The following is a 27,737-nucleotide window of genomic DNA, read 5'->3' as shown; positions in this document are numbered from 1 at the left end:
GTCGAGCATCTGAATTGGTGGGGCAGCAAGAACACGGGGCTAGATATGTGGCTCTAAAAACCAAATGGCAGCATCGTGAAGGCCAACTGCCTGAGACATCTGCAGAAGAAAGCTTCACACACAGTCAGGAGCTACAGTGACTGATTTATTGGCCAGCAGCCCCGCACTTCCCTGCAGGAGACCCACAGACCAGGAGCAGGGCTGGCAGGCTAAACCTGGCTGCACTGAACACTCACATGCACTGAGCAAGGGTCTGGGGACACACTGTATGGCAATGGAAGAGCCCAGCCAGGAACGTGCTGCAAAGCCAGCAGGCCCCACAGCTCCTCTGCCCTGGGCATCCAGGCTGGTGATGGCTTTAAGCTGCTGTTCGGAGCTGCCCCTTTGGTCTGCTGTACGAGATGCAAGCTGTCTGGCCTGATGAGGGAAGTTGGGGGCTCTGCTGACAGGCTCATTAGGACTCTGTTTTGTAGCCTTGTAGGATATCCTTTGAGGCCTCTTTTGTAGACAGAAGGTTATGGGATGGTGTAGCTCTGAAGGGAATCCCCAGGGTGAGGCAGTATGCAAAGTATGCAAGGATGGGCAAGAGGACAAGGACAGACAGCCCAGCAATCAGGATCAAGGACCACACTGGGAAAAGACGAACCACCTCTTTTGACTATGGAGAGACAGGGAAACACAGATTAACATAGCAAAGTTCCCAGAAGAGGAAGAAGAGGTATGGTGGGGAAGGGGGAGGGGAAGCTGGTGAGTTTTCTATGATCAGAGCCAATGGCCAGGTCCTCAGCTCACAGGGGACTGGAAGGAGCCCCAGGATCCAAGAAGGGGCACTCACAGTGCTTGAGTCCCAGGCCATGTAGACAAGGGGTCCCTGGACAAGGTATGCAAAGATGGACATTAAGAGGCCTAGCAGCACCACTGGAGACACATAGCGCCACAGCCAGTCACAGCCAGGGAAAACGGGGTGGCCTAGCAGAACCATCATGTCTGCAAGGAACCTGTTGAGGAACACAGAATGTGGCAGCCAGTCAGGCCTCCCCGCCTCAGAGGGGAGGTTAGGTGATAGCAGCTCAGGCCTGCTTTATGTCAGCCCCCCTGTTCTTGCCTTGTCTAGTCTGTCCTCCATCCCCTGCTCACCAACACCTTCCATGGGCCCCACACCCCTCTCATCCCTCCTGGGATGATACCTGTGATGTGGCAAAGACCCATGTGGGTGCTAGGTACCCAACACCGAGCCACATGAGCCAAGCAAGCAGACAGCACTCAGCCCTCAGGAACTCAATCTTGGATTCTTTCAGCCACATGGTCTCAAATTTTTACACACATACCCAAGGCCCTTTGACCAAGGATACCTAGGTCCTCTTCTCCATCTATCCGTCTGTCCAGACTTTGCTTCAGAATGACATCTTCGGTACTCCTGCCTGTCTGACATTTCCATCCTCACCCTCAGTGTCTCCACTTACCTCCACTGTGGACTTGGGACACCCACTGGGCTGTCTGCACATGCGCTTCTCCTATAGACCCTGTGCTTTGAGAGCACCTCAATATGATGATGGGTTCATCCCAGAACCAAAAGGCTTTTCCGGCGCTGTGGAGATGGCTTCAATATACACAAAAAAGCCAGGCACAGTGGTGTGCACCTGTGTCCAGTCTAGCTGGGGAGCTCCAGGTTTATGAGAGACCCTGAATATACATCACACAAATGCTAACACAGCCACACTTGAGTCTCAAATGTTTGCTGATAACCAATGAGATGGCTCAGCAGGGAGAGGCATTTGCTGGCAAGCCTGACAGCCTGAGTTCAATCCCTGGGACCAATGTGATAGGAGGAGAGAACCAACTCCACAAGCTGTCCTCAGACCTCCGCACATGCCCTGTGTCACACACATGCCCATACACATACTCTCAGCCACAAAGGAAACGTGAGGAAATGTGGGGCGGGAGACAGCTCAATGAAGAGCACTTGCTGCTCTTGCTGAGGATCCAGGATTCCCAGCACTCACATGGCAGCCTACAACTCACCCTAACTCCAGTTCTAGGGAATCTGATGCCCTCTTCTGGTGTGTCTGAGGACAGCAGCAGTGTACTTACACATATGGACTCTGAGGTCCTCAGCACCTTCTGCCTTGGACTTAGACCACTGTGTGTTCTATCGTTGCTTCTTTTTGGATATAGAGTCTGTGTAGGTCAGACTGACCTAGCCCTCACTGAGTCCCCCTGCCTCTGCCTCCAATGTGTGAGATAAAAGGCCTGCCCCATTATGCCCAGTCTATTAGTTTTTGAACTGCTGTGACAAAGCACCTGACAGAAAGAAGCTGAAGAGAGGCAAGGTTTACTAGGCTCTTGATTTCGAGGGGCACTGGGTCATCATGATGGGGAAGAAATGGCTGCAGAGATGGCTCTGTCCATGGCGCTGGAACATGGAGCGGACTAGGAAGCAGAGAAAGCCTGCTAGGGTCGGGGCTGAGTGTCACTTCTCCAGCCAGGCCCAGCCACCTAATGGCTGCACAGCCTTCAAAACAGCCCCACAAGCAAGACACAGCCTATCCAAACACAGTGGCTGACAGTTCAGATCTGAGCTACAAGAGAAGAGCCTCAGGCTGGATGCTGAGCCGGCTCCATTCCACCCCAGTCCCCAGATCAGGCCATTCTTCCACCATGTCTTTGTCACACTAGCCGAAGACACTGCCAGCTCTTGTTTTAAATCTTATACAGCCCCCAAGTCTCCTCCTTGGTTCTGCTTGGTTTTCCTACACAAAGCCACTAAAGGTGCCTACTTTAAAGAAAAAAATGTTTTTGGTGGCACATTCCTTTTATCCTAGGCACTTGTGAAGCAGAGGCAGGTTGATTCCTATGTGAGGCCAGCCTGGTCTACATGGCAAGTTCTAGGACAGCCAGGAATATATAGTGAGACCCTGTCTCAAAAAAAAAAAAAAAAAAAAAAAAAAAAAATTAGCTCTGACCATGGTGCTCCTTACTACAAACCATCAGTGTTTTTGGTACACACTGCACGCAAAACTAGGTCACATCATGGTTTACAAGGCTCCATCTTCTATCCTCAGATTTCCTGATTCTATTCCAGCTTCCCTGGATCCCTCGTTCCTTAACAGGTTCCAGCAGGATATTTCCTCTGGGGTACTCAGATGCAGGAATGCTTACACAGATATGCTCACATACACACATATACATGCACAGCACTTACACATAAAGCATTCCTCCTCCCGTAAGGGGTCCCTCCTTACCACTGTGTCCGAAGCACACACACCTACACTGAACCAATGGAGCCTTTGATTTCTTCATGTCTTTGTTGGTATGCCTGTGCATGGATGTGGAATCTGGAGCTTGATGACAGGTGGCTTCTTGACTTTTCTGAGCCAGGGTCTCTCATTGAACTCAAAGCTGTCCTCCCTGGCTATCAGGGCCCTGTTTGCAACCCCCCTCCCCATCTCCTCTGGTGTAGACAGAAGCAGAAACACCCACACAGATAAGCTCACACACATGCATATATGTGTCAGGATCCTAGAGGTCTGGCAGACAAAGGGGCTAAGGGGAGATCATAGCTAGGGCTGATGTTAAGGCAGTGGGGGAACAGGGCCATAGGTGAAGTACCCGTGAGCATCCTCAGCTGTCTTCTGCAGGAGTAGGTGTTCTGGTTGCTAGGCTAAGGGGTTAGAATGGTGCCACCATGACTATTGGTGTGCGTTCTGAGAATAGAACACAGACCTGCACGCTTGCACAGCAAGGACTTTACCAGCTGAGCCTCCTCTTCTCCTCACTTGTAATTTATGGTTTTCATGTCTGTCAGTGTTGCTGCTATCTGTCTATACCACTCGCATGTAGGCTCCTGAACACAGGGTGCTATCTGTGGTTTATGCAGTGTCCCTGGTCACTAGCAGGTCATAAAGTGCATGAAATACACCAAAGTATGATAAATAAACATTTCTCAGAGCCCTTGTAGTTAAGGGCCCTCATGTCACTCTAGTTTGAGATTAGAAACAACAGGAAAACCATCAAGCCTCCCCACAGATCCATTCTCTAGGGGCTGGGCCTGGCCCTTCACCTCTTGGCCCCATAGGCCCAGGCCACAGCAAGGGTTTCGCATATGATGATGATGATGATGGGCACCACTACCCAGTACTCATTCAGCAGTGAAAAGTAGTAGATGCCTGAAGGTTGGATGAAGATGAGGCCAGCCAGGAACATCACCATGGAAACACACACTGGAGGAAGCATTAGGTCTGTGTCAGGATCCTAGAGGTCTGGCAGATGATGGGGCTAAGGGGAGATCACAGGTCAGGGCTGGTGATAGAGCTGTGGAGGAGCAGGGCCGTAGGTGGAGATACCTGTGAGCATCTTCGGCTGTCTTCTGCAGAAGGGGAAGGTGTCCTGGAGTGTCAAAATGTTGCCCAGCATGAACATGAGATTGGAACCCAACCCCAGTCCCAGCAGCAACAGGAAGAAGAGCATAGTCCAGAAGGCAGACCCAGGTAATAGTGAGATGACCTCAGTGAAGATCAGGAACAGGAAGCGAGGGCTATCCTCAATCTGCATGCACAGAAGAGTAAAGTGGTCTCTCTACTTTTCTAGAAACTCCCCAAAGCCCCTGAGTCTGAGAGGAAAGCAGACCACAGAAGGTGTTCTGTGCGTGGCGTTTCCTGAATTACCAGGATTATGCATCACATTTCTTTCTGTAATTAATGAAAGCTCAACTCTCTGTGGTGCAGAGCATGCTTCCCAGCATCTTGTTTGCCCTGGGCCATCTCCACTGACCTTCAGAAACTGCTTCTGGATGTTGCATTCAGGCACCATGCTGAGGACGGTGTTCCTCAAGGGTGGAGGGAGGCTGTAGAGCCAGTAATTGTAGATGGAGGTCGGGTTGTCCTGCAGGTCAGGGGGCTGCACCTCAGGAGGCAGGATCCCCTGGGCTATCAGCATTATAAGTTTCTTTGTGTTCCTGAGGATGAGGTGAGTCAGAATGGTCAGGCTTTGGCACTGGCCTTCCCTTGTTCATCTTATCCAAGAGAGCCATCTCAAGCCCGGCATTACTGACTTGGGCAAAGGAAAGCCTGCAGTGGAACCTCCAGCATGACCATTCTCAGGACCATCAAGAATGTATGCCCCTGGGGAACCTGGGGCAGGGATTCGATATGGGCTTCCTGGGGACTCTGTGGTCTCAGTCTTCACGACCTTTTCTGAGACTGGTAGGGAAAAGCCAACCTTTTCAACTCCACACTACAGAGAGTCAGGACAGCTTCCTGGACTTTGAAGTGTATGATGACACTCCCAAGTTGTTGGGGGCCGACTTTTAGCAGAAATTGTCTATCAGCTTTGCAGCCATCTTGAGCCATATACCCTGACATGTGACTTGGATTACAATAGCCTACAACAGCTGAGCACACTCTGATAATCTTGGTTTAGATACCTTGAGATTAAAGGTGCGTGAGATTAAAGGTGTGTGAGATTAAAGGTGTGTGACTTAGAAGTATAGAGATCAGAGTTAGAGACAAGACCTAAGGGCATGATTAAAGGTGTAACTTAGAGGCGTGGCTTAGAAGTAAGACATATAAAAGGCAGAGACAGAAACAGACTGAGATCAGAATAAGACACAGCAGACAGAGGAGACACAGCAGGAGACACTTAGAGGAAGAGAGACTGAAGAATAAACGGGATTGAATCACACCTTGTCTGGTCTCCATTCTTCGAGTCTGCCCTCACCCTCGCTCTTGCTGAACCCCGACCCGCAGACCAGAGCGGCAGCTTGGGCCGGGATACAGTGGCCCCCCCAAACGTGGGTTGGCCTGGGCCTCAACATTTTGCCTAGGCTGCGACGTTTTTGGCCACCCCAACGTGGGGCTAGTGTGGACCCCAACACCAAGTTGTGCCATGTGAAAGAACCTCAATCCTGTGCAGAGCCCTCGCTGAGAGCTGTGCAAGCTTTGTGAATGCAAGTGTAGACTGACCATGTCCTACAGTGTAAAACAGGATGCTATTCGGATGACAAGCCTGGTACACATTTGGACTAATATTCTCATTGTGAATAAGTCAAACTGAAACATATTTTTAATCTTCTTATGAAAATAAAACTGTTGGGCTTGAAAGATGGCTCAGCAGTTTAAGAACACTGACTACTCTTCCAGAGGTCCTGAGTTCAATTCCCAGCAACTACATGGTGGCTCACAACCATGGGATTTGATGCCCTCTTCTGATGTGTCTAAAGACAACAACAGTGTAGTCATATGCATAAAATAAATAAATAAATCTTTTTTAAAAATTTAAAAAAGAATAAAACTGTTAACAAGGGGCTGGAGAAACTGTCCAGCAGCTAACATGAACACGCACTGCTCTTCCAGAGGACACAAGTTTGATTCCCAGTACCAATGTGAGGAGGCTCACAACTGCCTGCAGCTCCAGCTCCTGGTCAGAAGCCATCCTCTGGCTTTTCCATCTACTTACACACTGAATAAATGAATATAAAAACATTAGTTAATTAAAATATATAAATAAATGGTGATATAGAAGCCCAAATCACCCTCCTTTTGTTTCTTGTTTTGGGGTTTTTGTTTCTTTCTTTCTTTTTTCTTTTTTTAAGATAGGGTATCTTGCTGGGCAGTAGTGGCACATGCCTTTAATCCCAGCACTTGGGAGGAGGCAGAGGCAGGCAAATTTCTGAGTTCGAGGCCAGCCTGGTCTACAGAGTGAGTTTCAGGACAGCCAGGGCTACACAAAAATCCTGTCTCGAAAAACAAAAAACAAAAAACAAAAAAGAAAAAAAAAAAATAGATGTCTCTTCATGGCTGTCCTAGAGCTCACTATGGACCAGACTGGCCTCAAACTCACAGAGACCTGTCTCTGCCCCTTTGCCCCTCTGCCTCTCTGCTCCTGCCTCTACTTCTGGCCCTGATGCTGCCCCTACCCCTAGTCTTGCCTCTGCTGGGATTAAAAGGATACTGCCATACCTGGCAGAAATTCCCATCTTAACCTCAGCACCTGAAGTGAGAATGCTACTCCTTCAGTAGCATAGTGAGGCAGAAGCTCGCTGCCAGTCCTTCTGAGCAGCAGGGAATGAGCACATAGGTGTTTAACAAATAAACAAAACAAGAGGAAATTTGAAGTTTCTAGTGGGCTGTATCCACAAGGTAGCTATATCTTGAAGCCCAAGTTTTGACTCTGATTATCCCCAAGACCAAGACTTTAGTTCCAAGAAGTCTTTCCAAAGCTCCTGTCCAGAGGAACTCACCTCAATCCTAGGCTGTTAAAGTTCTTCATAACTAAGCCAAGCCTAGTGCTGTAGGCCTATAATCTCATATCTCAAAGAGTCTGAGTCAGGAAGATCACAACTTCAAGGCCAGGGAGACTTAGTGAGGCACCTATCCTTAAGGCTCAGGGAACAGCAGGGCAGAAAGGTTCTGAAAGCCTGGCAGACCAGGATAACTTCTGTGTGACAGGGTCTTCTTGACAGGAGAGGGGTGTTGCTCCCATGAACTCTCAACAATATGGCTGCCTGCACAAGACCTGCAAAGACTGCACCAGTAGATATGTCAACATGAATGGAGGAAATTTTACAAGGCACACTCCTAGATGAAGAGCCGCAGGCGGCCAATGGCTATAGAACCAGTGTCTGTGGTTTGTTTTCAGGGACATAGAGAGAGAGGGGAGGAGGGTAAAATGATGCAAACACAGTGTACTCACAAAGGGTATTCTCAACTTAATACAAGCAAAGAAGTCTGGGGAGGGGAGGAGGTGCACACCTTTAATCCCAGCACTTGGGAGGTAGAAGCAGGTGGGTCTCAGAGCTCAAGGCCAGCCTAGACTACAAAGTAAATTCCAGGGTAGCCAGGGCAACACAGAAAAACCTTGAGTGAAAGAGAGGGGGTGGAGGGTCGGGATGACAGGAGGGGAAGGGAGAGAGGGAGAGAGAGAGAGGGGATGGGGTGATGGACCCCTTTAATCTCAGCACTTAGAGAGCAGAGTCAGGTGGATCTCTATGAGTTTGAGCCCAGCCTGGTCTTCATAGTGAGTTCCTATCTACATAGTAAATTCCAAGACAGCCAGGACTACATGGTGAGACCCTGTCTCAGAAAAACCAACCAGCCAACAAATCAACCAATATTTCAAAAGAGGACTAGAGAGATGGCTCAGTAGTTAAGAGCACTGGCTGTTCTTCCAGAGGTCCCAACTTCAAGTCCCAGGACCCACATAGCAGCTCTCAACTACCTGTACTCCAGTTCCAGAGACTTTGACACCCTCTCTGGCCCCTATGGGCACCAGGCATGCACAGTTCTACATGCAGGCAAAACACTCATGTACATAAAACAAAATAAAAGCACCTTAAAAACTAAAAATAAATATAACCTTAAAGTGAAAGGGCTGGAGTACATCTCAGTACTCAGTACTCAGTACTCAGTACTCAGAGTACTTGCCTGTCACACACAAGGCCCTGGGTTCAGCTCCAACCACTGCAGTGTGGGTGGTCAGAAGCAGAGGCAGGAGATTTTTTGGTAAGTTCAAAGGAAGCCAGATCTACACAGCAAGTCCCAGGCCAAACAGGACCACCTGACTCAAAAAAAGAGACATTTATTTTTATTATTTTTAAATCACATGTCAGGAACATATGCAGGTGACCAGAGAATCCAGAGCATGTCAGATCTAGAGCTGCAGTTACAGGCACTCGTGAGCAGCCAGATGCAAGTGCTGGGATCCCAACTTGGGTCTTCTGCAGAAGCAGCAGCACAATCCTTAGCTGCTGAGTCATCTCTCTAGCCCCTACTCCCATCCATTGGGAGAGAATATTAAAAACAAGAGCAAAAGTCAACGAAACAATTAACAAAATTAGCAAACAAAAGAGAAAAACAGGTGATGGAAAGATAAAGATCAGAGGGCCTGGAGAGATGGTTCCAGGTGATCTGTTGCCCTCTTCTGGTCTCCAAAGGCATCAGAAACACAAAGTGGCAGACAGACATCCAGGCAGGCAAAACCATACACATTAAAAAACCAACTGTGGCTAAAGTGGACCAGTAAGGAGGGCAGAAAGCCCAGTGCAGAGGTTACAATGAAAAAATGCAGGGAGTGGCTGGAGAGATGGCCTATGGGTGGGAGCACCTGCTCTGTAAGCAGGAGGACCTCAAGTCCCAACCCCCGGCACCCAGGAACACTGCTCAGCCACACATGCGTGTAATCCCAGCACGGGAGGCAGGCAGCTAGATCCCTAGAACTTGCTAGACAGCCAGTCTAGCCAAAATGGAGAGCTTCAAGTTTAGGAGAGAGCCTGCCTCAAGGCAGTAAGGTAGAATGATATGGAACTGGTTGGCACCCTCATCTGGCCTCCACTGGCATGGACATTCTCAGGAAGAAAGAAGTAAACAAACTATACAGAGCATTTTCTGGGGAGACAGTTCTTCACGTAGTGCAATAAAGCTCAATGAGCTTTACACTGAACATTTGGTTTTATGTGTCTTTTTATATGTATGGAATATCTCATTTTTTAAAAAGGGCCTTTAAAAATATATACACACACAAAGGTCTGCAGTGTTGGCCCACACCTTTGGTCCCAGCACACTTGGGAGGTAGAGGCAGGCAGATCAAGGCCAGCCTGGTCTACAAAATGATTTCCAGGACATCCAGGACTATAGAGACCTCTTGTCTGAGTTACTAGCTGGCTTAGTGGGTAAAGGGTTTGCCACACAAGCCTTGCGATGTTCTCTGGAGCCCTGGAGGTGAAAGGGGAGAACTGACACCACAAAGTCATCCTCTGTGCTCCATCCTCAGCCATGACATGCCTGTCCCCACACCAAGCATATAGTACAACGATAATCAAACAGCTAAACCAATAACACAAATATTCTCTTATATGCTTCTCAGACTTGCAAAATTAAGAGGTCCAGCCATGACTAGTAAAGTGCTGTACAAAACAAAGAGATGGAGACCTTACACTTCCTTCTGGGAGGGTAATTCTGATCAAACCATTGGAGCAGTCGAACACTGAGCAGACCCTGGCCAACAACACCTTCTAAGGCTCAGTCTGTCCTGCACGACTGTGGGCTCTGAATGCTTGGACTGCAAACTCTATGCTATCTGAGTGTCCATCTGACTAGATCCCAAGACTGCATTCTGCACTAAACAAGTACAGACCATTCCTGTCAGAGCTGGGCATGAAGGCACACACCTGTACACCTAGCAGATGGCAGGCTTGGACAGGAAGACAGATGTGAGCCAAGCCAGCTGGGGCTACAAAGATAAGAGTGCCCGGAAGCAAATCAAAACTTCTATTCCCTAAACAGCTCAGTTTAGTTAAACAGTTAAATTTAGTCACAGCAGGGACGCCGTTCAGAGTTGTACCTTCCTGGGTGATTTCAGTCTACAGGAAGACATGGTAGGAACACATTAGTGCAATAGTACATCACACAGAAAGTGGGGCAGCTGCAGACTGCAGTATTTGGCAGGGCTCTGAAACCAGTCTCTGGTTTATGAGAGACAATCGTATCTGTCATGCAGAACTGGGTGCATATATGTGCTCAGGTTATCATGTGGCTAATTTCTATAAGCCTAAATTGAAATTATCCCTCCTGAACTGAAGGAGACTCATAGGACTCAGGGACCTAACCAAACTCAGGAGGCACCAGAAGCTCATAAAGTTACAAGACACACAAGGCCCCTTCCCTATGGTCATATACAGTGACACGTGCTGTGAGGAGAGGAGGCTGCCTACAACTTCCAGCAAGTAGTTCAGGGAGCTCCCGGAGTAAAACCCGCAGAAAAGCAGAAAACTTCGGTGCTCTCTCACACAGTAGGGTGTTTATAGCTAATCATAGTGTACTACATAACTTCCATAACACATCGCCCGTGTATGGTGGGCACACGGTCACAGTGCTGCTCCTGTGATAACCCCACTAAGTCACTGGTTCACCAGCTGGCCTGAAGTGACACACTCTTTGGCCTGTTGTAATTTCCCTGTCACCCAGGAAGAGTCACACAACACCAGCTTCTAGGAGAAGATGACAGTCATTTGTGGAGCCTGCAGTTACTATGAGAACCCCAACTCCGGCTTACCCCTCTGACTCTCTCAACTCACACTGTCAGTTATCAAAAGCTTGTGAAAAACTGACGTAAGACCCCATTCTTCATTCCTTCTCCCTCAGAGATTGAAAAAAGCAGTAAAATCAAGCAACACACTGAGGATCCAGTCCACGCTTCTGTGGTGGGCTAAGGGCACTTTACAAGCAGCAACAAGCTGTCATGACTGCAGAAAAGCAGAAAACTTCGGTGCTCTCTCACACAGTAGGGTGTTTATAGCTAATCATAGTGTACTACATATTTAAAAATAGCAAGGAGGCCAGAGACATGCATGAGCCATTAAGAGCAGTTTCTGTTCTTCTAGAGGACCCAGATTTAGCTCTCAGCACACACATAATAGCGTCAAACCACTGGTGACTCCCTTCAGAGGATCTGACACCCTCTCTTGGCCTCCTCTACAAGCACCAGGCATGCACACGGTGTACATACATCTATGCAGGCAGAACACTCATATGCATGTAAATAAATAAATCTTTAAAAACAAAAGTCACTACAGGAGCTGGAAATGATAGCACAAGGCTATAAACCAAGCTTTGAGGAGGCAGAGGTCAGAAGCTCAAGGTCAGCCTGGGCTACAGGATCTGGGGGAACACGGCTTTGGACAGGCCTGCTGGATGCAGCAACCCCCCATTTCCCTGCCTCCTCCTGCTGCCTTCTTGTCTTTCTCTTCATGCCCCTCCTTCTCTTTCCTCCTCTTCCCAAGTCCCTTCATTTCTCCACTCCTCCTTCCTCACCAAAGTCACTGGAATTCTTTTGTAAGGGACACTTCTCCCATGGGACAACAAAGTGGAATATGGGGCATTCCAGGCCTACATAGTGAGACCCTGTCTCAAAAAGCAAAACAACTTGAGGGAACTTTGATTTCACCACAAAGAAATAATAATGTCTGAGGCGAAAGTGTGACCAATGATTTTAGCCACATGTAATGTACACATATATTGCTATATACCCCATGAGCACATGGGATTAGAATGTGTCAATAAGGCCAAAACCAGATGCAAAGCTGATGGACAGCCCCAGCTAGGAGAGGAATTCCTTAGGTCTCTAACTCTTTAGAGTTTAGGTTTGCCAGAGGGGCAGAGACTGCTGAGCTTTGGAACACAAAGTTAAAGGGCCTGTGCAGGAAACAGACCTCCACGCTGGCTCTGTGCTGTGGCCTCAGATTCTGTTCTCTGTGTCGGGGTGACCTTTGCATGCCTGCCACTCTGAGCATCTGTTAGCTCATCAGCTCTGAGGTGCAGGTTGACAACCTCTGGAGCTTTCTAATGTTAGAAAGCGGCTCTGTTCTCAGCTGAGAGGAAGCAGAGCTTGTAGCCTCCCTGAGAGTAAGGTGTGTGAATGGGGTGTGAAGCTGCCCGGGATGGACCTGCCAGGGACTGGCCTTACCTCTGACAGCAGTGATGTGTGGTTATAGTGGCCCAGAAGCCCAGGATGGAGAGGATGAAGGGCGTGGTGATCAACAAGGTGAATATCTTGAACAGAGCCATAAAGCTGGCATCGGCCAGACAGTTGTTGAAGTCATGCATGTGTGAGGATAAGGAGACAATGGGGCCAAAGCCCAGGCCAATATCAAACAAAATCTGGATCCCTGCATGGCACCACATAGTTAAGTCGAAGATGCTCGCCACCTAAAAAGGAGAAGACAGGTACAACGAGGTCATCAGGATTTGGGAAAGGACACCTGTAAGAGAGAAGGGAGGGGGTATAGGAGACAACAGCAGGCAGCTATGCAAGTCCCAGTGCTCAGAGAACCAAGGAAGACCCTCACCTTGAGAATCAGCAGGTATTTTAGTCCGTATTCTGTGCTGCCCATTGACAGAGTCCGAATTAAGAAGCAGAACATGATGAGATAGGGAACCAGCATCAAGACACATATGATCTATACAGGGAGGGCAGCATATCAGCTGTTTGTCAAGAGACTCAGCTTTGAAGAGCTAAAGGGCTGGATGAGGACCCGAAAGAGTTATCAGCCAGGCAAGAAGCTTTCAGGGATAACTGTCCAGGAGGAGAGACACAGTTGTAGCACTTGAGAATGCTGAGGGCCAGTGCGGCTCACCTTCCCAATGGACTTGATCCCGTTGACCATGAAAACACAAATGAGACACCAGGCCAGAAAGAGAAACATGCCCAGGCTGAAGGACGGTTGCCCTCCATCCTCAAATCTGTCTGAGGCCTTCAAGGTCTGCCGGTACCAAAAGTACGTGTAGGATGTTGCCTGTTCACACTCAGGATCTGGGGAAACACAGCTTTGGACAGGCCTGCTGGATGCAGCAACCCCCCATTTCCCTGCCTCCCTCTGCTGTCTTTCTTTCCTCCTCTTCCCAAGTCCCTTCATTTCTCCATTCTCCTTCCTCACCAAAGTCACTGGAATTCTTTTGTAAGGGACACTTCTCCCACGGGGCAACAAAGTGGAATATGTGGCTCATGTAGAAAAGGATCCAGGCATTGAACACGTTCAGGTAGGTGTTACTGATGAAGCACACCTGCAGGTCAGGGAGAGAGAAGGGGTTGACAAGGGATGGAGGGGCTGAAGGAGCATGGTCCACACCAGGACAGTCAGTCATGGCATTTCCTCCATAGAGGGGGGAGGGGAGCAGCTGTGGGGCAGGCTTGTGAAGCCTGGGGTTCCTCACCATAACCATGCTGTATCCCACTCCACCAAACCAGGGGCTCAGGTTCTTCCATAGCTCCACGCTGCCCTGCTGTGACCTCTGACCAACTGCCATCTCCAGAAAGAGAAGAGGAATCCCAATGCCCAACAGCATTAAAATGTACGCTATAAAGAAGCTCCCTGCAGAGAGAAGGCAGAGGGTTCTGAGAGCCTTGGGCCCATAATGCCTGTACTTCTTTATGCAGTAGAAAGACTGCTCACCAACAGCAACCTCCCCCAGGCCACAGGCCCCATTACCATCGCTGGCCAACCTCCTTGCTTCTAGGAGTCTCAGATGCCTGATCATCTCCCTTTCCCCACCAACATCCTGCCTGGTCAACCCACTGAGTAAAGCTCAAAACCCTGCACCTCCACTTCTCCTGACCCTAGGTGCTCGGATGCCTGGTTTCTATCCTGCTCTAGCATCTCAGAGACGTCAGCATTGGAAGCCAGGACTGGCTTCACTCCTGTTGTCCCTTTTGGGTCCACGTGTCCTGGTTCCCAGACTTACAGCTTCCTTTGTGAACCCAGTATGAGACAAAGCGCAAGAGTCCGGATGGCATCAGCATGTAGCCCATGAGGGCCAGGACGTACTCAACCTTGCTGGACCACAGGAGCCGGGCAGGGAAGCCTTCAGTGCTTTTGTTACTCATCCTTTTCACCAACTGTAAGGATTCCTGTTTCAGGGGTATCACTGTTGGTAATTCTGTGATACTGAGCTTGGGTTGTAAAGCAACTCTTGCCTGAGCCTCCAAAGCAAGGGTCTCCCAGGCCTGAGCCTTTTCCATCCTGGTCTCTGAAACTTGAGCCTGTGTAATCCAGGCTGATGGAGACCAGGTTACTAGATCACCTTCCCATCCCCCAAGGTTTGAATCCGTATCAGAAAGCCTTGTATCCATGGATACATTCTTTTCCATACAGGACTCTGAAGCCTTTACCAAGGTAGATTCTTGAGACATATCCGATGGAGAAGCTCTCAATTTGGCAAGGGAAGGTGCATTTTCACCTTCCTTAATGGACCTTAAAATCAAAAGTCACGATTTTAGTAGAAATCTAATAAGGAAATTATTCTCAAGCTTACTTAAGGATTCACTGAGTTTCAAAGTATCTTAAAGGAGACTACCATTTCTACACACTCCACCTACTGACATTCAAAACACATACACCACAAACATCACATACACACCATACATGTAAGTACCATACTTATACCACATGTGTACGTGCCATGCATACCACATAAAGATATCATGTACCACACACACACGTACCACATTCATATATACTACACATAGGCACCACATGTATCATACACACACACACACACACATCACATATAGTAACTCAGGCATGACATGCATCATCACCTTCACATGCACAACAAATACATACTAACACATATACACATGTACCACAAACCACACCCATACCATACTGACAAATATCATACACACAAGCACTACATACATGTCTACCACACATACATACCTACATACACCATACATATGAATGACTTAGCACACCCACACATCCACATGCATCACATGTACACATATACATCATACCCTTCCACCACACACCACACTCGCCACACACAGAGAACTCATACCACCCACATTTTTCGTACATGATGTTTTTACTTCTTCAGTATGTTTTAGCACAAGGGACAGGGGTCTGGGTAGTTAAAGTTAATAGGAAGAAAGGTGGGAACCACACTAAGAATTTCTGGAAACAGAGATAGACACCCTCCAAAGCTCACGGATCTCCACTACCAATCTCAGCTGTCAAGCTGCTAAGGCAGGAAGGTCTGCCATAACATGAGGTACAGAGAGAAGCAGAATAAGGAGCAGGGAGGGAAGGGAGGAGAACAGCGGGGGTGGGGGGATATATCAATATCAGTCTGGCTCTTTTGGCAGTGGGCTTTTGTTTACTGTTTTGAGAAGGGACTTACTAGACTTTCTATGCAGCACAGGCTGGCATGGAGCTCAGGACAATCCTGCCTCTGCCACTCAAAGAAAGGCTTAAAAAACCCTACTTTACCTCTCAAGCCTTCCATTTGTCAGCACTCCACCTGAGCTCAGACAGGTCTCAGAGGAGCCTGCCTTCTCCTGTTTCAGACAGCAGCTGCCTCCCACCCTCTCCACCTACCCACTTTGCTCTTTTTCACAGTCTTCTGGATTCCTGATTCTCTGTCATCTCTGCCACCTGCTCTACCCCCCACCCAACTTCCCAGCCAGAGGATGGTCCAGCACCTCATGTCTGGGGCCACTTTTGGCCTTGCCAGCTGTGTCCCAACGCTTTGACCTTTGTTGGCTCTTCAAATGTTCCACAGGACAGAGGGCAAGGAGTGTACTGAAAAGGAAAAAAGAGAAGGTCTGTGAAAGAGATGAAGAGGGCAGAGAACAATGGACTCAAACAGGAATTACTAAGCTAGAGCTGTTCAGCTGTGAATGGACTTGCCTAGGAAGCCCAGGATGTGAGTCCAATTCTGGATGCACATGAAGGCTGGCAATGGTGGCATGCAAGTAATGCAGCCACTAGGGAGAGGGAGACAGAAGCCAGCTAAGCCTAACTGGCCAGCTCTACACTGGAATGGAAACACTGTCCCATGAGACAGGGGGGACAACTGAGGAAACACATAGGAGGTGATCCTCTGGCCTACACACACACACACACACACACACACACACACGCATAAACATGCACACATGAACACAGCAGACACACATAAAATCATCTACGGTTGCTAATACAAGATGGTCAAAATATAGAATACCTAGACAGCAGTACTACAAGATAACCCTCAAGCTGGAACACTGTGTTCTGCAATACTAAGCACCCAGTGATGTTGTGCTCTCCTGACACAACACACAAATAACACAATACCAAAAATGAATAACCAGAATGTAGCCATGAGGAAAATCAGATAAACCCCTAAGTTAGGGATGTTTTATAAAACAACTGGTTTATACAATTGTTTCAGATGATGAAGCAGGGCTGATAGGATGGCTCAGTAGGCAAAGGTGAGTGCTGCCAGTTCTGAGGATCTGAGTTCAATCCCTGGGACTCACATGGTAGAAGGAGAGAACTGACTCCTGTCAATCATCCCCTGACCTCCATATTTTGCTGTGACATGTGGTATACATACATACATACATACATACATATATACATAATGTGATTAAAAATTTTTAAATGTCATAGTAATGAAGGCAAGAAAAGAAGAAAGTATTATATACCCAAATTACAACTTTAAATGTGAAATTATATCAACATTTATTTTATTTTTTAAAGATACTGATTATCTGTCATAGCCCTCTATAGAATAGAACCACTCAGTAGTGGTTCATCTGTAGGATAAACCCAGGCTGGCCTCAAACTCAGAGATCCACCTGCCTCTGCTTCCCAAGTGCTGAGATTAAAGGTATGTGCCAGCACTTCCCAGTTTGAAACAAAATTTTTTAGTGAAAAAAAAATTCAGAACGGCCAGTGCTACACAGCAAAACCGTGTCTCAAAACAAACAAACAAACAAAAAAAAAAAAAAAAAAAAACCCAAACCAAACCAACAACCCCATAGTGTCAATATAAACGAATCTCTGGACTTGGATCACGGGAGCTGAGGAGATAACCCAGTGCAGGCTGGGTAAGGACCTGAGCCCAGATCCCAGAGCCCACATAGAAACACCACCACCACAGATGAGCAGAGCTAGGTAGAACGGTAGAAAAATGTCATCCTAGAACAGGAAGGAGAGACAGGGCGACCTGGAGGGGAGCAGTGTGGAGATGCCCGCTGGGCAGCAGACTAGCTGAATCCATGCGTTCCAAGTTCAGTGAAGCAATGCTGTCTCAAAAACTAAAGTGGCGTGTGACACAAGACACCTGATGGGGGCAGGGGCATGGGGAAAGGGGATAACATCTGGAGTGTAAATAAATAAAATATCCAATTTTTAAAAAGAATAATTTTTTTTTAAAAAAGACACCTGATATCAACCTCTGGTCTCCACATCTGTAAACGTAAACACAAACATGCATACTCACACAAACTCATGAGGTAAACATTCCAGATAGACTAGGTTTAAAAAGAAGCAAAGTTAAACTGTGTCATGTCATTAAGTAGTGTCCACACACATGGGAAAGTACAAAGAAAAGCCATGACATGCTCATCCCAGTCAGATGCAGTTGTCTCAGGAAGGGAGAAGCACTGACTGTAATCCAAGAGAGTGCTCTAGAATCAAGATGACTTTCTCTCTGTAGCCATCTCTCTTGTTTTTTAAGATCCGGTTTCCCATTGTAGCGCAGGCTTGCCTAGAGCTCATCTTGTGCCAAGCTGTCCTAAACTTGTAGGAATCCTACAGCCTCAGCCACCTGAGCCTGGGATTACAAGGTTGAGCCAGCACACCTGACTAGTATTGTTCTATTTCTTGTCTGGGTTGGAGGTGTACTGCACTCCTATTGTTTGAATGTGGATTTGAGAGCCCGAATCTTTTGAGTTCAGATTCCATTTTAGAGAACCTGATCTAAGTTTGAACTCAGGTAAACTAACAAGCTGGTACCTAGCATTAGTTTCCAAGTTGTCCCCTGAGACTAGCTCCAGTCTCTAGACTAATTCCCAACAAGACCAGTGTCTTCAGGTTACACCCTCAACAAGGTCTGCATCTCCAGGTTATTCCCCCAACAAACCTGCACTCCCAGGTTACAAGCCCATGCTCTTCCTAATGACCACCAATGCAGAGGGAAGCAGAAGTTAAGGTGATGATATGACTCCCAGCACTAGTCAATTATGTTAAAGGCCACAGTAGCTTTCCAATTAGATGCTTGCACACTTATCATCTTCCCCCACCCGCCGCTTGCTACTTACTATAAAGTCTTGTCCCAGATATTCGGGGCTCCTCTACCACCAAAACTGTCTGGTGTGATGGTGGTGCATTACCCCCACTCAAGCTAGATCCAATAGAATAAAAACCCTGCTGTGATTTATATCCGATTAGCTCCTGTCTGGTTTTGGGTGGTTTAACCCTTCCCTGGCACTACAGATTGTCCCCGAAGGACTCATTTGTTAGAAGCGTGGACCCCAATGAGGAGAGGTGGAAGAATCTTTAGGAGGTGGCAGCTGGTGCAAAGTAATTGATCAAGGGGGCTGGAGAGAGGCACATATACTAAAATTGTAATGATACAGAGAAGATTAGCATGGCCCCTGCACAAGGATGACACACAAATTAGTGAAGCGTTCCTCCATCATCATCATCATCATCATCATCATCATCATCATCATCATCATCATCATAGCACTGGCTGCTCTTCCAGAGGTCCTCAGTTCAAGTCCCAGCACCCACATGGTGGCTCACAGCCATGATCTGATGCCCTCTACTGGAACATCTGAAGACAGCAACAGCGTACATCAAATAAATGAATCTTGTTTTTTTTTTTTTTTAAAAAAAGTAATTAGGTCAAGGGCTGGAGGTATAGATCAGGGCAGTAAATCTTGCCCAGCAAGTCCAAGGCCCAGGTTTGACCCCCAGAAATGCAATGACAAATATTATGTCTCTGAAACCATTACCTTCAGAAAAAAATTAATCCTGGTGTCACATGAACCATGCTGAACTCTAACTAGTTCTGTAGCCAACAATAACCTTGAACTGATTCTCCTGCCTGCACTTCCTGTGTGCTGTCCTTACACATCTACACAACCACACCTGTGAGCACTGTCATGCAAGTAAGCTTGACTACTGAGTCTATCTAATCCAGATACTATGTGTTTTACTATGTGACTTCTTCCTCTTCCTCTTCCTCCTCCTTCTGCTCCCATCTTGATGATATCCAGATTGCTGGGACACAGCCAAGCCTCAGCAGAGCAGTGCAGATGTTGACATCATGCTGTTAGATCATCAATACTATGGGCTAAGTAAACCTCTTTTCTTTACTTAGTTCAGGGCTTCGGATATTTTGTTATAGTAACAAAATATGGGTTAATATACACAGATGGGTGCTTTATAATTATTCATTTAAAGCTGTTCTGTTCTTATGGGCACATTCTATTTTTACAATTTAAAATATTAAAAGATAAAATACTTTTTAAATGAGATAAAAATGGTTGGTACAAATATTCATAAGAAAATGGTGTCAGCCCAGCAGTGGTGGCGCACGCCTTTAATCCCAGCACTTGGGAGGCAGAGGCAGGTGGATTTCTGAGTTCCAGGCCAGCCTGGTCTACAGAGTGAGTTCCAGGACAGCCAGGGCTACACGGAGAAACCCTGTCTCGGAAAAAAAAAAAAAAAAAAAAAAAAAAGAAGAAGAAGAAGAAGAAAAATTTTTTTAAAATGGCGTCAAAAGACTAAAAGGGAACTGTGCATGGTGAGTGGTGCCTGCAATCTCAACACACAGGATGCTTAGGAGAAGGGTCCTGTGAGTTCCAGCCCAGTGTGAGTTCCAAAGGGAGACCCTTCCTCAGAAATAAACATAAGAAGGAGAAAGGGGCTGGGGAGACTGTCTCCTTGCTGCTCTTGCAGAGGGCCTTAGCATAGTGCCCAACACCTACACTGACCGGCTCATCCTGCTTGTGACTCCAATTCCAGAGGATTGCACACCCTCTTCTGGCCTCCAGAAATACACATGCACATAAAGATATGCTTAAAAATAACAAGCAAACAAAAAAGACTAAAACCATAAAAAGCAGTTGAGTCCAATATTATCAACACAAAAGTAAACATCATACATTCTTTTTAAAAAGTATCTATCATAGGCCTGGCACTGTGGCTTTTAATCCCAGCACTTGGGATACAGAGGCAGCAAGAAGGTCTCTGAGTTCAAGACCTGGAGTGAGAGGTTTGCTTTCTTTAAAAACCCAGTTATGTTATGTGGATGTTTTTGCTTTAATCCCCGGTGTGGGATAGGAATATGGGGCTGTTTCAGTTTGTCCACATCTCAGGCTCTAGGAGGGGTGTGTTTGCAGCTGCAGGGACTTTACATTCAGAATTCTGGGGACTCTGAAGATGCCAAAGCCCAATGCAAGGGAGGGGGGGATGCTGAAGGAGAAGGAGAGGTGGAAGAAGAGGAGGAAGAGGAAGAAGAATAAGAGGAGGAGGAGGAGGAAGAAAAGGAGGAAGAGGAAGAAGAGAGGAAGGCTGCTTCCCGCACTGTGGCTGGAGGTAGAGGCATAAGAATCCAATAAAAAAGCTAAAAAAGATGACAACAAAGGACAGCCTGGTCCACAGAGCAGCTCCAGGACAGCCAGAACTGTTTGTTACATAGAGAAACTCGGTCTAGAAAAACAATAAAACAAAAACAGGGCTGGAGAGATGGCTGAATGGTTAAGAGCACTGACTGCTCTTCCAGAGGTCCTGAGTTCAATTCCCAGCAACCACATGTTGTGTCTGAAGAGAGCAATGGTATACTCATATACATTAAATAAATTAAAAAATAAATAAATCATTTAAAAAATAAAATTTAAAAAACAAACAAAAAATCAGAACTCCAGGTAAGCCACCCACCCTAGAACCTCCCCCTTCGACTTCCTCAGTGTCCCCCCACCTTATCCCCAATTCTTCCTCCCTCCTCACCACCACCGTGTTCCAGCTCCCAACTCGGGCAGTGACCTCTTGCTCATACACAGGTCACATCAGTCAGAAGACCAGACAAAACAATAACTAAGGAATAAAACACCCATGCAATAAAATAAACTCAGAAATCAGCACCTAGACCTATAACCACCCCAAACCCAGATGTCTGGATGCCAGAGTAAGAGCAGTCAATAACAGCAAGGCAATATGCCATCAACAGAGCCAGAAATCCAGCACCCTTCATGATAAAAATCTTGGAGAGTTCAGGGATACAAAACATATACCTAAATACAATAAATGCAATTTACAACAAAATGGAGGGAAACTCAAAGCAATTCCACTAAAATCAGGGACAAGACAAGGCTGCCCAGTCTCTCCCTACCTATTTAATAGGTACTTGACGTAACTAGCGCAGTAAGACAACTGAAGGAGATCAAGAGAATACAAATTGGAAAGGAAGAAGTCAAAGTGTCTTTATTTGCAGATATGACAATATACATAAACAACCCCAAAAATTCTACCAGGAAACTCCTAGAGCTGATAAAGAGCTTCATGGGAGTGGGTAGATACAACAGTAACTTTAAAAATATCAGTAGTTCTCCTAGGTATACAAATAAGGAGTGGGCTGAGAAAAATCAGAGGAACAACACACTTCACAATAGCTATAAATAATATAAAATATCTAGAGATAAACCCTAACCAAGCAAGTAAAAGACTTGTAAAACAAAAATGTCAAGGATTAGAAGAAAGAAATTGAAGATATCAGAAGATAGATCTCCCATGCTCATGGGTTGGTAAAATTAATGTAGTAAAAATGGCCATCCTATGAATAACAATCTACAGATTCAATGCAATCCCAAACAAAATTCTAACACAATACTTTACAGAACTTGAAAGGACAATACTCGGCTGGGCAGTGGTGGCGCACGCCTTTAATCCCAGCACTTGGGAGGCAGAGGCAGGTAGATTTCTGAGTTTGAGGCCAGCCTGGTCTACAGAGTGAGTTTCAGGACAGCCAGGGCTACACAGAGAAACCCTGTCTCGAAAAACCAAAAAACCAAAACAAAACAAAAACAAAGAAACAAAAAAGACAATATTCAACTTCGTATGGAAAAACACAAAACCCAGGATAGCCAGAACAATCCAGACCAACAAAAGAACTTCCAGCAGTATCATTCTCCCTGAAATCAAGCTGCACTACAGAACTATACTAATAAAATCACATAGTATTGACATAAAAAACAGATAGGTTGATCAATGAAATTAAGTCAAAGACACAGATATAAATATATACATCTATGGATTCCATTTTGATTTTAAAAAAACAAAAATACACAATGGAAAAAAGAAAGTATTTTCAACAAACAGTGCTGATCTAACTGGATGTCTGCATTACCCAGCACAAAACTCAAGTCCGGAGGGATCAAAGACCTCGACATAAAATAGATACACTAAACCTGAAAGAAGAGAAAGGGGGGAATAGCCTTGAATGCAGTGGCACAGGAGGCAACTTCCTGAACAGAACATCAATGGTGAAAGTGTTAAGATTAAAAATCAATAAATGAGACCTCATAAAACTAAACAGTTTCATAAGGCAGAGGACACCACCAATAGTACAAAATGGTGGCTGACAGAATGGGAAAATATTTTCACTAACTCCATATTTAATAGAGGGCTAATATCCAAAATATATAAGGAACTCAAGAAACTAGACATCAACAAACTAAATAACCCTAAATAACCCACTTAAAATTGGGGTACAGATCAAAACAGAGAATTCTCAATAGAAGAATTTCAAATAGATGAGAAACAAATAAATGTTCAACATCCTTAGCCATTAGGGAAATGCAACTAAAAACTATCCTGAGATTCCACCTCACACCAATCAGAATAGCTAAGATCAAAAACACAAGTGACAGCTCACACTGGTGAGCACGTGGAGCAAGGAGAACAGTCCTCCATTGCTGGTGGGAGGGCAAACCTGTTCAGCCATTTCAGAAATCAATATAGTAGTCCCTCAAAAAATTTGGACCAATCTACATCAAGGCCCAGCTATACTGTTCTTAGGCTTATACCCAAAGGAGGCTCCATCCTCACACAAGGACAGTTGCTCAACTATGTTCATAGCAATTTTATTAAAAATAGCCAGAAACTGAAAATAACCTAGATATCCCACAACCAAAGATTGAATAGACAAAATGTAGTACATTTACACAGTGGAGTACTACTCACCAAGTTTTAAAAAATGATATCATGAAACTTGTAGGCAAATGGATGGAACTAGGAAAAAATCATCCTGAGTGAGGTAACCCAGACCCAGAAAGGCAGACATGGTATGTACTCACTTGTAAGTGCACAGTAGCTGTTGAGTGAAGGATACTCAGGCTACAATCCACAGATCCAGAGAGGCTAAGTAACAAGGAGGGTTCAACGAGGGATGCATGGCTCTCCCTGGGAAGGGGAAATGAAATAGATTCTGCTGATGGGGTGGGTGGGGATGGGAATAGAAAGAATCAGGTAGGGAAAAGAGATGGAAAGATAGAGAACAGAGCATCCGAGGTGTAGGGTGTTGTAGAAACTTAGTCCAGTCGACACTCCCAGGAACCTACAAGGATGACCCTATCAAGGACTCCTAGAAATGGAGTTCACAAAGTCTGAACTGTCCATCTTCTGTAACCAGGCAAGGCTTCCTTCCTCTCATGGTGGGACTGGGACACCAATCCAGACAAAACTTTTGACCTACAACCTGTCCTGCCTGCAAGATGTGCTGGAGCAATGGTGGTGAAGAATTTGTAGAAGTGGCCAACCAACAACTAGTCTAATTTGAGACTTTAACAGGGAGCCCATGCCTGACACTGCCTTGATGACCAGGAACTAAAGGCTGGATAGCCCAAGGACCTAACATGAAACCAGACTGGCCAAAAAACAAAAACAACCAAAACCAAAACAACAACAACAAAATGATACCTATTGATGTTGTGCTATACTCATACATAGATCAATGCCTAGCTCAGATGTCATCAAAAGGATTTCCCCAGCCGCAGATGGCAGTGAATTCAGAGACCCACAGCTGAACATTAGCAGAGACGGAGCCCAAGTTGGTCGACTCCATAGAGTTCCACCCCTTGGAGCTTGGGGAACCCTGTATAAAAGAAGAGGGGGAATTGTGGGGTTGGAGACACCAGGAGATCACCACCCACAGAACCAACTAAGCAGGGCTCATGGGGCCCCTGAAGCAGTCTGTGTTAGGTCTCCTGCACACACACACACACACACAATTGTTGGCTTGGTATTTTGGGGAACTCCTTACAAAGGGAGTGGAAGGTGTTTCTGACTCTGTTGCCTATTCTTGGGACCCATTTCCTCCTACTGGGTTTCTTTGCCCAGGCTTGAGGTTTTGTGCCTGGTCTTATCATACTGTGTGCCATGTTTGGTTGATGTCCCTGGAAGGACTGCTATTTTCTGAAGGGAAATCGGGATGGGGTGGGGATGGGGGAGTGGATCTGGGGCCAAGGAGAGGTGGGAAAATTTCAAGGAGTGGAGGGAGGGGAAGGAAGAGAAAATGTGGTCAGAATGTATTATATGAGAGAAGAATAAATTTTAAAAAACTTATCTACTATTACTTCTTTAATTTGGTTTTACTTTTTCTTTGGGGGACAAGAGTAAATGTGAACAGAGGAAAAGGGTTTTTTTTGTTGTTTAATTTTATTCATTCGTGTATTTTATGTATGTCAGTGCTCTGTCTTCATGCACACCAAGAAAAGGCAATCAGATTCCATTATAGATGGTTGTGAACCACCGTGTTGCTGGGAATTGAACTCAGGACATCTGAAAGAGCAGTCAAGCGCTCTTAACCATTGACCGATCTCTCCAGCCTGAGAAAAAGTTTTTTAATGCATATGGAATTTGATTAAGCTGAGGGTTGGGAACATAGCTCATTTGGTAGAGTGCTTGCCCTGAATGCACAGGACCCTAGGTTTCATGTCCAGTATTGCATTAGGGCAGGTTTGATGGCCTGTGCCCGAAATCACAGTACTTGGGAAGTAGAGATGAGAGAACTTGAATAAAGTCCTTTGTTATCCTTGACCACACAAGTTCTAGGCCAGCGTGGGCTAGTTGAGACCCTATCTCAAAAACTAATCAAGTTTGAGTCCAACAAGATGGCTCAATGGGTAAATGCACTGGCATTGAGAGAGAACTAACTCCCACAAGTTGTCTTCTGACCCCCACATATCAGGGCACATGCACCACAGACTCATATCCATACATCAGTCAATCAATACACACAATAACTTTTAAAAGTTAGGCACGTTGAGGAAGTAGAGGGTTACCTATGACACACAATATTTCACTACAACTAGATATTTTGCCCATATCAAAAGTGAGACATATCTCCAAATACAAAAAGCCAAAAATCTCAAAATTCATAATTAGTCTTGTCCCCGACTCTGTAGTCCATCGGATAATAGTAACAATTTAATAATAGGCAAGTTGTGTGAAAAGGAGATCGATTGGCCTAACTGGAAGGCATTTAAAAAACAAGCAGAACTGAAAACACATTTTCTGGAAAATCCAGTCGACCGGAACTTTTCAGTTGCAGAACCGAGCACTGGATTTGATTCCTCGTTTCTTTTATTTATTCATTTCTCCATTCAATACTTGGACACGGGGCTTGTCCCTGCTAGGCAGGTCCTCCCTCACTGAGCTACAGACCCAGTCCCCGGGCTGAGCTCTGGCGGGGTGGCCATGGCCACTCCTGAACCCTCTGACCTCCTCCTGCCTCAGGACCGCCCTGTCGCTGTCACAGGCCCCTAGGAGCCTCCTCAGAAACACCCGCTCCACTCACTTTACCTCCTTCCCTGGAACTATGGCCTCAGAAAGGAAAGCAAGCCGGTGTCCTGAGTCCTCCAAACCGGAAATGGCTGTCCCTGCCGGGCCGGAAAGGGAGCTGGGCCGGGTCGCCTTCCCAAAAGAGCAGCCCTCTGGGGCTGTGGAGGTTGACTCTCAGGCCTTGCCTCAGGCAGGCGCAGCAGACGAGCGAGGAGGCAGTTTTCCGGGTTCTGGCGGAGAGGGAGCACGGTGACCCCTGACCTCGTGACTCCCCCCTCCCTCCTTGCGTCCTGTGGAGAGCCTGCGGCTGCATAATGGCCGCCCGTCTCACCGCCCGGGCCTCGAGATCCCCGCTAAGCTCTCCAGCGGCTGTTGAGATGAAAAGGTCCCGGAGGCCTCGGCTTGGAAACCTAGCAACCTCCCCAGGCCCTCCGGCCTCCTCTAAGGCAGTTCCCACATCGTGAGCCCACGCGGCCTTTCCCGCCGTTTCCGCGCCTCTGCGCCATTGCCGGCGTCTCGCCTCCTCGACCAAGGCGGAGGAGTTTGCGGTGGAGCCTGCGCACGTGCTCACAACTCCTGACCGCGCGTGCGCGCTGCGGTCCCCTTTCCTCTGTGTGCAGCCTAATACCCTGTGTGACACAAGTACTTTGTTTCCTCGATGCCACAGGCAGAAAGGGTGGAAAGACTTCATCCTCACATTTATTCCGTGTGGATTTCAAACCATTGGTATTTACTCAAAGCCCCCCCTTTCAGGAGCAAAATAAACATACACCCAACAAAGGCCGATTAGGGATTTTAAGGACAGCGGATAAAAATTGAAAACGGGGCCGGGCAGTGGTGGCGCTCGCCTTTGATCTCAGCACTTGGGAGGCAGAGGCAGGCGGATTTCTGAGTTCGAGGCCAGCCTGGTCTAGACTGAGTTCCAGTACAGCCAGGGCTACACAGAGAAACCCTGTCTCAAAAGAAGGAGAGGGGGAGGGGGAAGGGGGAGAAGGAGGAGGAGGAGGGAATTGAAACCAGGCAAATGCGACGCCCACATGTGCCACCAAACAGTGTTCCATCCCAGATCCCACAAGGAGAAAGGGAAGATTAGCTGTGTCTCATCCTATCTGACAGATTATTGGAACAACGAACCCCAAAGAAAGGGGAATTTCCTCTTAGGAGTCTCATGCTGGGAGAAGGAAAAGGTGCCAACCAGAGAGTAACATCTCCCCGAAAGAGACTTCACACAGTCCTAAGAGCTAACACCTTACAGGTTGAGACTGAAGCCCAGAAGATGGCAGGTCAGTGGTGGATAGGACCACATCGTGGACTGCACAGACACACATAACATTAGCCCTCTATTTACACCTCAGTCTCACTGCGGGACCCTAAGATGGATGGAGGGGATCACGGGATCGCTTTGTGCCCTTCCCAGTGTGTCTACATTGAATAAGTCTCCTTTCTCTGCTTTCCACTATTAATTTGGTTCTTTTACTTGGCTTATTGAGGATGGCTGAATCTGCCTTGGAACACAACCTGTGACAGAAGAGACCCAACCCCCAAAAGCTATCTTCTGCCCTCTATAAGCACAATGTCACACACACACACACACACACACACACACACACACGTCACTAAATATAAAAAA

At 46.7% G+C, this 27,737-nt stretch overlaps 1 protein-coding gene and 1 non-coding gene across 9 annotated transcripts; one reads left to right on the top strand and one right to left on the bottom strand.

Annotated features, from left to right (window-relative positions):
* Nucleotides 1-124: 124 nt before the first annotated feature.
* Nucleotides 125-26,661, bottom strand: Slc6a16 (solute carrier family 6 member 16). 8 transcript variants are annotated; one of them, XM_034494670.2, is made up of 16 exons: nucleotides 26,439-26,661; nucleotides 26,129-26,337; nucleotides 24,245-24,419; nucleotides 23,623-23,728; nucleotides 15,973-16,072; nucleotides 14,232-14,740; nucleotides 13,704-13,861; nucleotides 13,427-13,553; nucleotides 13,127-13,302; nucleotides 12,839-12,949; nucleotides 12,457-12,698; nucleotides 4,771-4,954; nucleotides 4,344-4,545; nucleotides 4,061-4,220; nucleotides 836-998; nucleotides 125-658 (listed from the first exon to the last, which is right to left on the bottom strand). In XM_034494670.2, the coding sequence occupies exons 5-16, from the start codon at nucleotides 15,975-15,977 to the stop codon at nucleotides 455-457; spliced, it is 2,241 nt and encodes a 746-aa protein (XP_034350561.1). In that variant the 5' UTR covers nucleotides 15,978-16,072; nucleotides 23,623-23,728; nucleotides 24,245-24,419; nucleotides 26,129-26,337; nucleotides 26,439-26,661; the 3' UTR covers nucleotides 125-454. The 8 variants fall into 8 exon arrangements, with proteins under 8 accessions (XP_034350561.1, XP_034350567.1, XP_076789978.1 ...); XM_034494676.2 differs by lacking the exon at nucleotides 24,245-24,419; XM_076933863.1 differs by lacking the exons at nucleotides 23,623-23,728; nucleotides 24,245-24,419 and having other exon boundaries at nucleotides 4,344-4,386; nucleotides 4,504-4,545.
* Nucleotides 18,856-18,960, top strand: LOC117699377 (U6 spliceosomal RNA). Its single transcript, XR_004605169.1, has one exon. It is a non-coding gene; the product is annotated as a U6 spliceosomal RNA (small nuclear RNA).
* Nucleotides 26,662-27,737: the final 1,076 nt, after the last annotated feature.

The sequence above is a fragment of the Arvicanthis niloticus genome, chromosome 1 (genome assembly GCF_011762505.2).
Source record: "Arvicanthis niloticus isolate mArvNil1 chromosome 1, mArvNil1.pat.X, whole genome shotgun sequence".
NCBI lineage: Eukaryota > Metazoa > Chordata > Mammalia > Rodentia > Muridae > Arvicanthis > Arvicanthis niloticus.
This window is presented reverse-complemented; position numbering and strand designations above follow the sequence as displayed.

Coding starts and splice junctions, on each gene's coding strand:
- Slc6a16 (XM_034494670.2), bottom strand. Junction 13,862..14,231: donor CTGGGTTCACAAAGGAAGCT/GTAAGTCTGGGA, acceptor TTCTCTCTGCAG/GGAGCTTCTTTATAGCGTAC. Junction 4,221..4,343: donor ACAGCCGAAGATGCTCACAG/GTATCTCCACCT, acceptor TGCTTCCTCCAG/TGTGTGTTTCCATGGTGATG.